Source organism: Amia ocellicauda, chromosome 3, assembly GCF_036373705.1.
Source record: "Amia ocellicauda isolate fAmiCal2 chromosome 3, fAmiCal2.hap1, whole genome shotgun sequence".
Taxonomy (NCBI): domain Eukaryota; kingdom Metazoa; phylum Chordata; class Actinopteri; order Amiiformes; family Amiidae; genus Amia; species Amia ocellicauda.
In genome coordinates this window covers 35,784,022-35,797,474 of record NC_089852.1, presented here as the reverse complement: position 1 = coordinate 35,797,474, position 13,453 = coordinate 35,784,022, and the positions used below count along the sequence as shown (strand labels likewise).

At 38.3% G+C, this 13,453-nt stretch overlaps 1 protein-coding gene across 2 annotated transcripts in view; it reads right to left on the bottom strand.

Annotated features, from left to right (window-relative positions):
- The window catches only part of pde2a (phosphodiesterase 2A), a 184,199-nt gene that overhangs the window by 14,164 nt on the left and 156,582 nt on the right, over window positions 1–13,453 (bottom strand). For both annotated transcript variants that reach the window (XM_066699232.1, XM_066699233.1), the window contains exons 10-18: window positions 9,821–9,895; window positions 9,337–9,378; window positions 8,242–8,310; window positions 7,532–7,662; window positions 3,613–3,724; window positions 2,222–2,261; window positions 1,996–2,059; window positions 1,040–1,118; window positions 383–557 (exon numbers count right to left, since the gene is read on the bottom strand). In XM_066699232.1, the coding sequence (XP_066555329.1) occupies window positions 383–557; window positions 1,040–1,118; window positions 1,996–2,059; window positions 2,222–2,261; window positions 3,613–3,724; window positions 7,532–7,662; window positions 8,242–8,310; window positions 9,337–9,378; window positions 9,821–9,895 (787 nt within the window). The remainder of the gene's footprint in view (window positions 1–382; window positions 558–1,039; window positions 1,119–1,995; window positions 2,060–2,221; window positions 2,262–3,612; window positions 3,725–7,531; window positions 7,663–8,241; window positions 8,311–9,336; window positions 9,379–9,820; window positions 9,896–13,453) is intronic.

The following is a 13,453-nucleotide window of genomic DNA, read 5'->3' as shown; positions in this document are numbered from 1 at the left end:
TCCCAATCTGGCCACCGTGCAAATGCCACCCTGAGATGGATGAGAGGGAGAAAATATGATGGCATGGAACAGCATGTTCTACCCATCTTCAGGCACCTCTTAAGTTCTCCATAGAGGGTGGTAATGATCAACCTCAATCACCACTTCCTCCAGCACAACACATTCACAGAGTTCTTTACCGGATCTGTAACGGCCCAGTACTTCCCAGACCAGGGAAGGTACGTGTGGATGAAAAAGACCCACTGTCTTTTTCAGACTGACCCCAGTAAATATGAGTCACTCTTTAGCTTTGCTTCAATATCTTCAAAAACATATGCATTGTTAAAGTTAATCTGTGCACGTATAAAACAGGATGGACTCCGTTTGAAGCAATCAAGCTTACCGTTATTCTCATCCTTTATGGGGAAACAAAGTATATTCCTAGTTCGGAAGCCAGTGCTGTCATCTACTCCTCGGTAAAACAAGGGGTGAGAGTAGGCGTCTTTGATGTTCAAGATCTTCCCTGTGGTGGCTACATGACCAGCAATGCCCTGATCAGCAGGGATCCGGAATTCTTTCTTTAAAAGAAAATTGAATATTTGTATTAAGAACTGCATTGTTAGAATCAAAAAATGTCCTCCACAGAGAATACATTATTGTACAGGTTACAAATAAGCTTGTCTTACTCATTTGGTTGCTTCCTAATCAATACTACTCATCAAACCATTTATTCGAAGATTATAGCGAGTCAATGTCAACTAAATGGCAGGGCTATTTGTTCCAGACACCCACAGTCTTTATATTAAGCCCTTCATTATGATATATAAAATTAAGCACATAAATCTTCAAATGGATAAAGAATAATCTCAGCACTGCATAATAAGAGCACTGGCATGGCAGTGCAGAGCAGGTTTATGTTTGTATTTGTCATCATTTGCATTTTGGTAAGAGTAATGTGCTTTGATTCTCGTAATGCATTCTAATTCCACATACCAACACATCTCCTACACAGCCTGAGCACAACAGGTTATCGACAATTAGTCGCAGCCAGAAACCTCACCTCATCGTTAACGACTCCACCATCAAACACTTTGGCAACCAGCTCGTGGCTCACTCTGTCCAGTAGAAATACAGAGCAACTGAAGGTGAAGAGAAAAAATAGAAATGCGTTAATTTAGGCAAGAAGTAATTCATTCCTTATTAAAATCAACATTGCACATTTGATTTGTCTGAGTCTACTTCTCGTTTCTATTAAGATGACTGATACCAAAATGAGCAAAATGAGCACATGAGTGGGACTGCAACGTGACCCTCAACCCATTCATATATGCAATACCAATATAGCCACAATGCTGATTGTACTGTTATGCTTCCACATGTTTTATAGTCCATTTCATGACCAGAGCAAGAAACATTGATTGAAACATTAGAGTAGCTGCTGAAAGAAGCACACCTTATTTCAGAGATAACTGCTTCATACCTTGTCATTAATGTCTTCAATCTCAGGAATAAATCTATGTGTGTATCTGTCCGTATCTGTACCAGTCCCAGTTTAGAATTGACAACATACAGTACAACTCACTATGGCCTCCACAGAGTGAGCTGCAGACAATAACCACAAGTCTTACGGGAGTTTATCGCATTGGTATTACAAAAAAAAACTTGCAGTCCTTGCATCCATTCCATGTGTGTTGTTGTGTCTCTATGTCCAGAGGGAGACACGCGTGTATGGATTATATGTATGATGTATTTGCTGAGGGTGTGCAGATATCCACTGGTGGTAAAAGTATTACTTAAGGAAAGCAACAGAGGGCTACTGCTAATGACACATTTACTTCAGGCTAGAGATGACACATTTAGTCGATTACCAAAACGACAACTAGCATTGTTTCTATTATGGCTGTTTTTGTGATCTACAGAAGACTGAAAAGCGCTGTGCTGTGTCACAGAATTGCTTGAACCCAAACCGGTTTAATAAGAAAACAAGTGTGTGGAGTTTCCGTGAATTGTACGTACATCTCTGCATTGCTGAGGTTTCTCGCCTCTATAATAATCTCCTGCAGCAGAACTGAAACATCATCTGGAAAAAAAAAAAAAAAATCAGATTTGAAATTGGAACCACAGGAAACACAGTAATTTCAATTAATGTTACGAAACGAATTAATTGTCAAGCTGCAGGGTAATGGAGGTCAAGCCAAAACAGTTAAATCAAATGTGAATACAGACTAAAATGAATACATACCTAAGTGGGTGAAGAGGTTTTTGGCAACTTGCAGCAATGCCTATAAATTAAAACAACATAAACAAGAAAAAGGAAGTCAAAGCAGGAACCTTCACATTTAACAGTTTTTGAGTTTTACAAACATCCAGATTTAGAGAAGCCAGTTCCCTAAGAAAGAACTGTCTCGTGTTTTTTTTATTTTATTTTAATTGTATTCCAATTAAATCAATGATATCAGGATATAATAAGAAACAATAATGCCACTGCTCACTTGCTATGAAGTGGAAGAGAAACAGTATAGTTTTGCAACTACAGTTCCTCAATACTGGCACAATTTAGGGGGAACACTGAGTCTTATACAGAAGAGAAGGGCAGAACAATAATAATACACTAACAAAACAAGCACTGGATATTTCATGCTGGAGAAAACAATTAGGCTCAGAACCATGATGTGCACACTTTTGCCAAGAGATTAAACATCAAAATACGTTTCTACTTAAAAAACAGCAACAGTGACATGGAAGTATGGTCAGAGAGTACTGGCCCTGTCTGTAAAAAAAAGCCTAAGAGTCTCTTTAGGGACCAGACAGTTTCTGTGTTTATTTTCAGGCTGCCTGACCTTCCTGGGAGACGCATGTTGGCAGCTTCACCTGTTTGTGTTCAGAGCCAATAGGACTGAAGCAGGAACTGAGGGCACACATTAACTGACTGAAAGGGCTGTGGAAAAGCACTTCAGGCACAACCTATTTGTCCTTAACCTAAATACAGGGAGGCAAATTAGCATAATCAGGAATGTGGAAGCACAAATTAAGTTGAACATAAGTTGAGAGTACAACTAAGAACCTTTTAGCCTACTCTCAAGGGACCTCCAGGACAACACATGTAAGGAGGTGGCCATCAAGTCAGAGAAATCTTATTATACAAGCATTCCTCAGGGACGCTCACACCACCTCTTAAACTACCCTCTCAAACAACACGGAGGATTTGGTTATTTTCCTAGGAACACCAAATAAAATAAAAAATAACCAGGTAAAGCAAATAATCAGGTGTCAGGTTCTGAAAACTACCCTGTGTTTGCACTTCTTAAAATAACTCATGCCAACACATGGTTAAATCATTATATCCGTGTACGGTACTGCAATGCATGGGCCCTTGAGCACTGCAGGGAATGAGATTTAATTTTATGTCACAGACAGCAGGACTTGATAATCCCTTCTGAGGCTGATTCCTTGCAGCACCAAATTTTGTTCCCTTTCATATTTGCTTATTCCAAACCGTCTTCTCGCTGAAAATCCTCTCAAGATGGTGAGTGCAGAGGTAGCACTTTTATATATTTACTTATTCATGTATTTATTTTATATTATTGGAAAGCTCCCCTAGCAGGCTACTCGACACTGGAAGGATGCCCTTACCTGACATTCAAACTTCAGCTTTTGTTCCTTCTGAAATGCGAGCGTGCTGGTTAATACTGTTGATGTGTAACAGAAACAGTGCTGGATTTTGTGCTCGTCTGCTTCTGTGTACCTGTGAAAACAGAGAGCATAGCATGTTCTCATTACAACACAAAGAGAGACACCCCGAGAGGGACATGTTGCCTGTAATTTAAATGTTGCCTGTGTACTGTGTAAATGAATAATGATTCATACACTGGCCTCTCTGTGGCTCCTGTTCTATTAGGTATATGAAGGAAAAAAACAACTATACAATGTGCACAATTTGTGAAAATTATTAAGTAAAAGTATGAAAAGAAAGAGATCCTTTTTGTTTTGGTAGACATATAATAGAGGCACAAAATGCGCTAGTGACCTTGCAAGATATTATCATGGTACATCAATAACTGCTCCCCAATATCATAGCAGTGTGTATTGTGATATGTTGAACAGCAGTGTACTGCTAGGATTGAAGTGTTTATACATCTATATACACAGTAACGCAAACAGCGGGGGGTATAACATTGTGAGTCAAGCAGAATATTGCTGAATTAATTTCATTGCCCACTCTGATGGCCATCCTGAGCAACTGGGAAGAAACAGAAAAGCAAATCAGGAAGGGACCATAGAGACCAACTTCTCCACTGCTAGAGGAATAGCACAGCCATCTATCCAAAGCATCGCAGCAGCCATTAAGGTCAGAGGTTGGGCTAGAGTTTGAACACTAGAGTACAGAATATAGTAGGGTGTTTATTTGGGTCTAGTCACTAAACTCAAATAAACACCCTACTATACTCTGTACTACAGTTTACTGTCAATGATAACACATTAAACAAAGCCCTTTTGTCACCCTGACAAAGTGCTTTAGAGTTACAGATCGATTTTACATTTTCCACAGCTTAACTGAGCTGGTGTCGTTGCCTGTCACAGATGGACCTGCTGCCTGTTTCCAGTCAAAACATCACAGTTATTCGCATCATCAGCAGCAGGCTTGGAGCAAAGGTGGGAGCTATGGCTCAGTGTGGGAGACAGACGAGCAGGTGGCAAAAGGTGTGGATGACAAAGAACATCACCAGGATATGAAACAGCAGCTTGTGGGAGGAATATTTACATTGGAACTGTACAATCAACCTCACTGGTTATCTTTGTTAATAATCAGAGCTCCGTAGGGACATAAGCCAGGAGGAAGGGTAAGATTCAATCTGGTGGTGCTTTTTTTATCCATGCCTATAGTGTGTATAAAAACAATATTATTCCATATTCCCTTGGTAAACTTTCTTATGTTCTTATATATATATATACACACACAAGATATAAAATGAATGAAACGCAAAATAACTTATCTACTTAAATCATGGGATAAGCACGTTTTATTTAATTGGGTTTTCTATCAGTTGCACTAAAAATCATACAGAAAATCCTATTATTTTCAATAGAGAGTTAGATACTTTGTACTTTATATAACAGAACATACAATGTATGTCTTGTGAGTACAATTTAAATAATAAAATACAGTCCCAACTTTTTGAATACTTATACTTTGCATTTTAAAACAGAACAATGTTAGTTTGAGAGATCTAAATAAATACTTTGATCTTTCTGCAACACCAGGTTCATCAACCAAAGATCTGAGGAAGATGAAAATTAAATTTAGTTTGGTAACATCAAAAGTCTTACCTTCTCTGACCACCAGTAAGATGACCCTGGTGTCAAGAATCCACACATTAAAAATAATATATTTGACTCAGGACTTGAGTGACAAGAGCATCAACCAATCAGTGTGGAAATGGTTATTCATTGTATATAACAGTGCTGCCACAAATTGACATTGTCTCCTGGAATCAACTGCTCTTGCTAAGATAGTACACAAGTGCATGCAGCTGATTCATGTGCAGATGTGCGCTGGGTAGTTTCACAGATTCAGCCAGAAACAAAGTTCTGCTTTTCCCCACCAGGACTGACATTTTGCCAGCTTCGGATACAAACAATAAACCAGCAAGGAAGCAGTAGTCGTCTCAAATTTCCATCTGACAGATAGTCCCACATGTTTGAAGTCTTTACATTATCAATTAAAAGGGGGAAAACAGTATTTTTGCCCTTGTACACAGATTAAATGTCCCTCTTTTAGAATCCAGGTGTAGCAACAAAACAAACAAGACACAGAACCCAATTTTACTAGCTGTGATGAGTGTAGTCTTCTGGCTACCTTATTTAACCGCTTGTACACAGTACCAGGGAGCCACAGTTACAGCTGTCTGTGTTTTAATGGACCCTTTCACTTCACAATGACAACAAAAGAGTTCCTCCCCTCGCCTTCACATACTCCATCAAAAGCCCTGTCTTGCCAATCTGTCTCTCCACACAAAGGTCATCTTACACTGCCAGGCAAGACGTGTAGGTCAGCCTTGTCTAGTGCCACAGACAAGATAGCATTTTCTAATAAACTACACTCTGTTTTCAGTGATAAAAACAAAAACAGCGCCCTTAAAGAGGGCACAAGATGTGGAAGGACAGTGATACATCAGTACTCTCATTTACTCTCTGCAGTGTTTTAATATTCACTGTACAGCCCCCAGAGAAGGAAATATGGTTTGGCACTGATAGTTGAATCAGTTGAGCAGCAAAAAAAAAGACAAAGAAGCCTCTGCATTGAATTCAAATCATTGCCTGTTACTAAAGGGCTACATCCTCCTCATCCCAAACCAAATCTTCTAGGCCTTGGGATTCCCAGCATTGAAATCCTTCTAGATTCACCAAAAACCTTATTTGCTGTAATTCATGTCAGTAATGAGACACTATAATATAGACTGCACTTGTACGACATGTAGTTATAAATCTGAGTTGGACATTTGGGACCCTACAGGCACAGTAGAATAGAAAATGAAACATAGTCTGGGATTAAATCAGAGCTTTGATCCAGAAGCTTATTGCAAATTATAGCGCAGAACCAGTACATGGGTTTTTGGCCCGAGAAAAAGAAAACACTACCTGATTGGAAAGTCACTCACTCTGGTAACACTAGGATCCAATAAAACATGTTTAATATGTGTGGCCTGCAGCCAGTACTTTTTAAGAATCTGACGAATTAATTACCTTGAGGACTGACAGGTGAAATATTTTCGAATGCACTCAAAACAGACTGCTAATTCCATACTGCAGATGTCAGTGCTTAACCAAGAATAGAAGAGGCACTTTCAGTCATTTATGTGTTTCAATCAATAAGGCCTTGAGGCGTGTTATCATATTCAATATGACTTAAGAATAGTCTTTTACAGAATAGATTTGCTTTTAATATTGATGGGGGGGGGGGGGGGGTTAGGAGTTAGGATAATAAGGCAGAAATCAAGAGTTGGGTTGGACTCAACTCCAAGTTTCTGATTATTCATTTTATGGCAGGTGAAAAGTACTTTTTAAACTCCAATGGATTAGTCACGTATTCTATTATTAAAAAAATGAAAGGGAAAAAAAGACTAATGGTAGTTTTACCATTTCTCTGATTTTCAATAATGTCATGAAACTATTGAACCTACCATCTGTTCCTCCCCCCGCAGCCTTTGAATTAAAAATAACATACAGGTACAAAGCAATGAAAAGAATTACTGCTGAAGCGAAAGCCTGTTTCTTTTTTTTTTCTTTTTTTCTGTTCTTTCTTTTGTCTCTGCACAGCCAGAATTGTAACAGGGAAATTTCCAACCTGCAAATTACAACACGTACCCATTAATCTACATTTTGATGGCACTCATCCTCAAATCGAAATCAAAATCAATTTTCCAAATGCACACTGGCTGAATAATCAAGAGGCTTACCCAGATGAGTGCTGAGAACAAGGAGCTCATGTTCTTTCCTGTGTTGGGTTTAAAAAATGCAGGACGAGTGAAAACTGAAGCAGAGGGTGACTTACTTTTGGCCCCCTCTCTTGTTGAACGCACACGCTAAGGCCACCACATGGGATGTCGCTTGGCTGATAACAGGTACACACAGCATGGAGTAAGCTTCAAATCCCAGCATGTTGTTTAGCTGTTGATGTTCCTCCTAAAACATTACAAAATGACCACACAAAACTTTAGCATAGCAAAGTGGTGCATGACATCTGCTCACTGCTCTAGAACCTGCAGTGGATAAGGCATTACACAAATAAATAATAGGTTGGGTAGTCCAGTGTTTAAACTAAATGAGCTGAGTTGGCTCCCTGTTCAAGCTTGCATTTTGTTCTGCAGGACGTCTTTGATGCAATCATTAAAAAACAACTCAGTGCAACCTCAACTGCTGTGTCCTCCAGCCATTGCTGAATTTGGCTTAACCTCAATGGATGAAGAAGTGTGCATTTACTGGATCCTCCTTGACAGTTTTCCCTAGTGTTGATTAAACATGACCAATCAAGTAAATCAAGGACAGATAAAAAAAAAATTGAAATTACAACATTTGGAGGCTTTTTATCAACAGTTAATGAGATTGAGTGTCTAGTTTTCCTTGAAGTGGCTTCAGTCTTTTCGGGCCTGCAGAGTTTAAAATATTCTACTGGACTATGTTAGCAACAGTGGGTCCCGTTACTCTAGCGCAGCATCAGTTTGCAACAGTAGAGATGCAAGCTGTATCATTTTAGGAACTCACTGGACTGATATCCTGGAGAGTGATGGATTTCTTCTTTTCAACCACCTGCCCAAGGTGACCAAATGTCATCTGGATTACAAAAACACACAAAAAAGGAAACAGACATGAATAACTGAAGTCTATTCTGTATTAAAGTACCACTATGGTTATGTTACATGCTGGTAACCATCTTAATAGAAGTCATGCCTTTTTACCAGCGTATAAACACAGCCATTATAAATTCAATTGGTTTTCACAGCTGAAATCTATTTAATTTTATTTTACTTACAACTCCTTTACTCATTTTGGATTTCAGCTCCCTGCTGCTGCCAGAGCAAAGAATGTTTCCTGTAATTATAATTTGTACCTTGAAGCGTTCACACTAGATGCAGACGTGACGGGATGGCTCAGATGGTGAGAACTGTCACTAATCTGCTGATACATTGTACCAATGTGCCACCTGCACACACCTCTCACAGCGGGGACTATCTCACATTTACACTGACTGTGCAATTGACAGACACAAAAGCTATTATGGCTCATGACATTAGCCAACACAAACGATTATTAATTTCTGTATTATGATATGAGTTTCAAAAGTGTAGCCAAATCTTGAAAAAAAACAACAACATTATGTTTAGCAATATTAATTCCAGAATTAGAACATGAAAACCAAGCAAAATAAACATATAATGATTGGACAAACATGAATTACAATTGAGGAATGATGATTATAATACCACTACTACTAATGATGAACTGGTCATTTCAAATTGCAATAAAACATACAGCTAATGTGATCATTCAGTTTGATGAAGTAATCTTATTTTTTCCCTCCTTAGTCCACCTCGTTCATGTGCTATACTCAAATAATTATATATTTATGGCTTCATTTATTTATGATTTTATGAAATATATATTAGAAGTTGTGGATGAAGTATGTAATTTCACAAGCCTTTTGTATCGACACAGCATATCAATATTTATGCCTTGAACAAATATCAAAACATTAATAAGAATGGGTCATTCCCCTCTTCTATAATCCAAAGAAGTTATTTCTGTTTCCATTGTATAACCTGGAAACACGTGTGAAACGGAAAGACTATTGATACTTACAGCAAAACTGATTTCTTCTTCCAGAACCTTGTCTCCTACCACCTGTGAAAGAGACAGTAATGTCAGATGACTGAAGGGCTGAAGGGCTGGGAAAGAGAGTTTATTTGAGTTGTGTTGTTTCTGGTGTGCTGGTGGTTTTGTTTTTTTGTGTTCATTTAAATAAAAGTATTTTATTTTACTAAAATATATTTAACACATACAAATATATTGTAAGTGAAAAGGATTTCCACTGAAACTCTTGCTCTTTCATGCACTGTATTGATTATTTGAGTTCAGCATCACATTTTTTTCATATGGCTGTTAAAGAAAGCAGAAATAATTTCCTGAGTTGATTGAATAATAACAACTATGATAATGAAATCAAAGATCAGCGTGTTCATGAGACGAATAATATTTGCCCGGTTTAGTGGACTCTTGAAAGAGGGAGTGCCACACATAGAGAACCTAAGTCTACAGATATTAATGAAATATTCAACAAAAGTACCTGGCAGAAGAGCTGATTATTGTCTTCTGACACCAGCAGCAAACAGCAACACAGCGACTGGGTCTCCTTTTGCAGCTGTGCAGGAAGAACAAGTGGTTAGTTTTTTTCTGAATTCAATTACCAAGGTGACGACTTCTAGAAGGCTCCCTGTGAAGTGGTTAGGGAAGCAGAGTTCACTATAGAGCAACAGGGACCCTTTACAATGGTCAACAGGGCCTCTGGATCTAGCAGACGCACAACATTGACCTTACAACAGCACAGTCTCATTCTCCAACTTTTGTTCTAATGTTTTTGTATCCAGCTGATGCCTCTCATTGATGATAAGAGATTGAACTGAACAGATTTATTACCAAAAAGTGTAAATGCAAAAAAAATTATCAACATCTTCCTTTTTGCCTTACCATGCAGAAGTACATAGTAAACAATCTGTTTTTCCTTTTTTTACACAGAGTAGTAATTGATGAGAAAACAAAATGTACATGGCTTATATTTGTGTGTAATCCCTTCATTGGCATTTCTAACTGGAATTTTATTTTCTTGGTTATGTATGTAACGGTAAAAGTGTTTTATATACAGCACACATATGTACAACGGATGTATTGTGGTGAAAGAAAAATAGTGATATAGTCAAACCAGGCTACTCCTACTAGGCCACGGCTTGTTTTGCAGTAAAACGATTATCAGCTCTCTACACCATGCAGGACCAAATCTTGTTTCCAGGCAGTGAGTCATTGCTGCATATATTACAGTACCTGCCAACATCTAAAACAAGTCCAACAGAAAGACCTCCATTATCCATATAGTACCTACAATGCGATGAGATATTTAAAGATGCATCTCCGTAATGTAGGGGAGAAACAAACACACAAACCAAAGAATCCCACACAACCCATATCTGAGACTCACACATTGAATTTAAAAACAGATCGTAGCAACACTGAGCTTGGAGCTTGAATGGAGAGAATGGCTGCTGTGTTGAGACAAAACTAAACATATTCAATAGATTTCATTTTTTATTTCTTTTTATAATTTGTATTATGTTTCTGCCAATTTTTGCTCTAAAGCACAACCTACATTAGAGGCACGAGAAGAATGGATTTCTTAAATTAATTTAGAGGATGCTTTACACAATGGAAATTAAGAACAGTAGCAAAACCAATATATGAATACATGTAGCTTCTGTCTGGACAATCCATCAAATGCAAATATAATATCAATTATGCTCCATTACAGTTTCGCAACAGGGACTGTTTCCCTTATATGCTTCAAACCTTTCATGGTGTTGAATGGAGAAGCTTGAACTATGATTTGGCAAAAATCTTAATTTCAATATGGAACGTAAGAGCTAATATCGGATTATATTACATTTTTAAGATGGCTATCAATGAATTCATTTACACATTCTTAACAGTGACATGTGTACTGATTAACAATGAGAGAGAGAGAGAGAAAAGAGAGTAAAACATTATATAAGATCAGCTGTCTGAATTGTCCAGGGAAAACGATTACAAGCTCAAAGATTAACAACAAATACACATAATCAGGACCATGTTTTATAAAAGCCATACCATTTGAAAATATAGCATCTGGCAGATTATACATATAATACACAAAAAGTGTTTTGGCTCTATGTTTCTATAATCTATGAAAAACCGCCCTGATGCTTACCCAATCACATAAGGACATAATTGATCACTGTCGCACGGCCAAGTATTTAAAAACCGTCAGCAGTGTAGATAAGGATGAACTACGATCAAAACTAATATGTTTTATTATAAACGAAGGGGGGTGAGGGATGGGTAATGGATCTGATTTATTAAAAACACTGCCGCCTGGTATGAAGCCTAATGTAAGTAGACACACAGTAATAAATAAGTCACTCCTGCTATTGATTTCAGCACTCTGCAGAGATCTGTGAGTGCCAGTAGGGGTCATTGTGGAGATGATCTGTAACCGGCTTTAAGAACCTCAAGAGAACGAGGGGAAAAATACAAAATAAGTATCAACAGAGCTGGTGAGAAGAATGCTGTCCAAACACAGATAAGGCTATTATGCTAATGTCTTCAGCTTTGAAAATAACACGCATCACATTTGAATACAAATCTGGAATCACAACGGAGTTTGCATAGCTCCACTGTTAAAAGGTGGTTATTTTATTTAAAAAGCAGGACAGTCTGTATCAATGGGTATCTGCAGTATTATTATTTTAATTAAAAAGGGGGGGAGCAAGCTTCCTTCTGTAGATCACTGTACTGCATTAGAAATGTGAGTCAAAGACATCACAAACATATCTTTTAATGCAAATCAAGACAGCTGGGTAAACCTCATTAGTCTAGCAGAGCTGATAATGGCCTGTTCTCAGGAAGAAACAAACACAGTTTAGTCATTTCAGGATGTAATGATCTCACAAGCTTTGGCTGTTGACATGCCACGTTTAATTTACAATAGACAGGGAAAAAGAAGCAAAAAACTAAACAAAACACAATGTGTGAATGTTTGTTGTTTTGTTCTGTTTTTTGTTTCTTCTTTGCTTTTGTCTATTGTGCCTCACGGCAGCTGAGCTGAGAGGAAGATGGTTAACTTTTAAATAATCCAGGTCATTTCATAATTTTTGTCATTAACATTAACTAAATTTAATGGCACTAGCGGATACTCCTACGAGACCTACGAAATTCAACTCTGCTCATTTGCTGCTTATTGTCCTGCGAAATGGCACCATACTTCTTCCCTAACTGCCTGCTTTTAGGAGACTTCTCACAGATGTTTTCTGAAGCCTTCAATCACAATGTGTTCGATCTCAAAAACTGGAGCGGGAGTTAAGACCTCTAATGTGGCGTGATTATGTTATGCGAGGTTTCAGTTTCAGTTCCAGGAAGGGTGCTTGTGGCTTTCAATTTTCCCCAAAAGCCTCTCTCTCCGATTCTCAATGATTGGGAGGTTGTGTTCATAGACACAGTTTTCATAAACTCTAGTGGAATTGTACGCGTTAGAAGCTTAATCAATTATACACAAGCCGATAAAATAGGTAATGCTATTGAACGGATGGAAGTTTTGCCTATTCAGCCACTCCTTTCTTCCCCAACAGAAAACCTAATTTTCCACTGTATTTTAGTACTCAAGGACCTTCAAATCAGTGAAGACAGAAGATCAGGAGGCTGATTCAGTGAAAGTGTCTGCTTAATTCAGGAGGTTCTCTATAAATCGTTCAAATCCACACAGTTACACTCCCAATGTCTGGAACCAACTAACAACCAGATTGAAAGCGGTTGCACTGGACTTATAAGTAGTATAAGCTTACAAAGTTGTCAAACTGATCACTTTCCTGAGCACTTTCCACAAGACAGGGCAAAGCAAGGTGAGAGACTCTCTGGTGACAGTATTCGGGGTCAACAGCCCTGTCCGAATGAAGACACACAGAGCTTTTGATTTCAGAGGCATGAAATTCGCTGCTACCCAGGAAAGGAGGAATCATACAAAAATAGATACTGCCTTTCCTTGCCCAGGGCATTTAAAAGCATTGAATACGCCAGTTCCCCGTGTTGTTAAAGGTGTTCATATTCAGAGGTGAACGCCACAGTCAGCAAGGCAGGGACTCGTGTTGTAGTGCATTTCTTATTTATTCCTGGTTTTAGC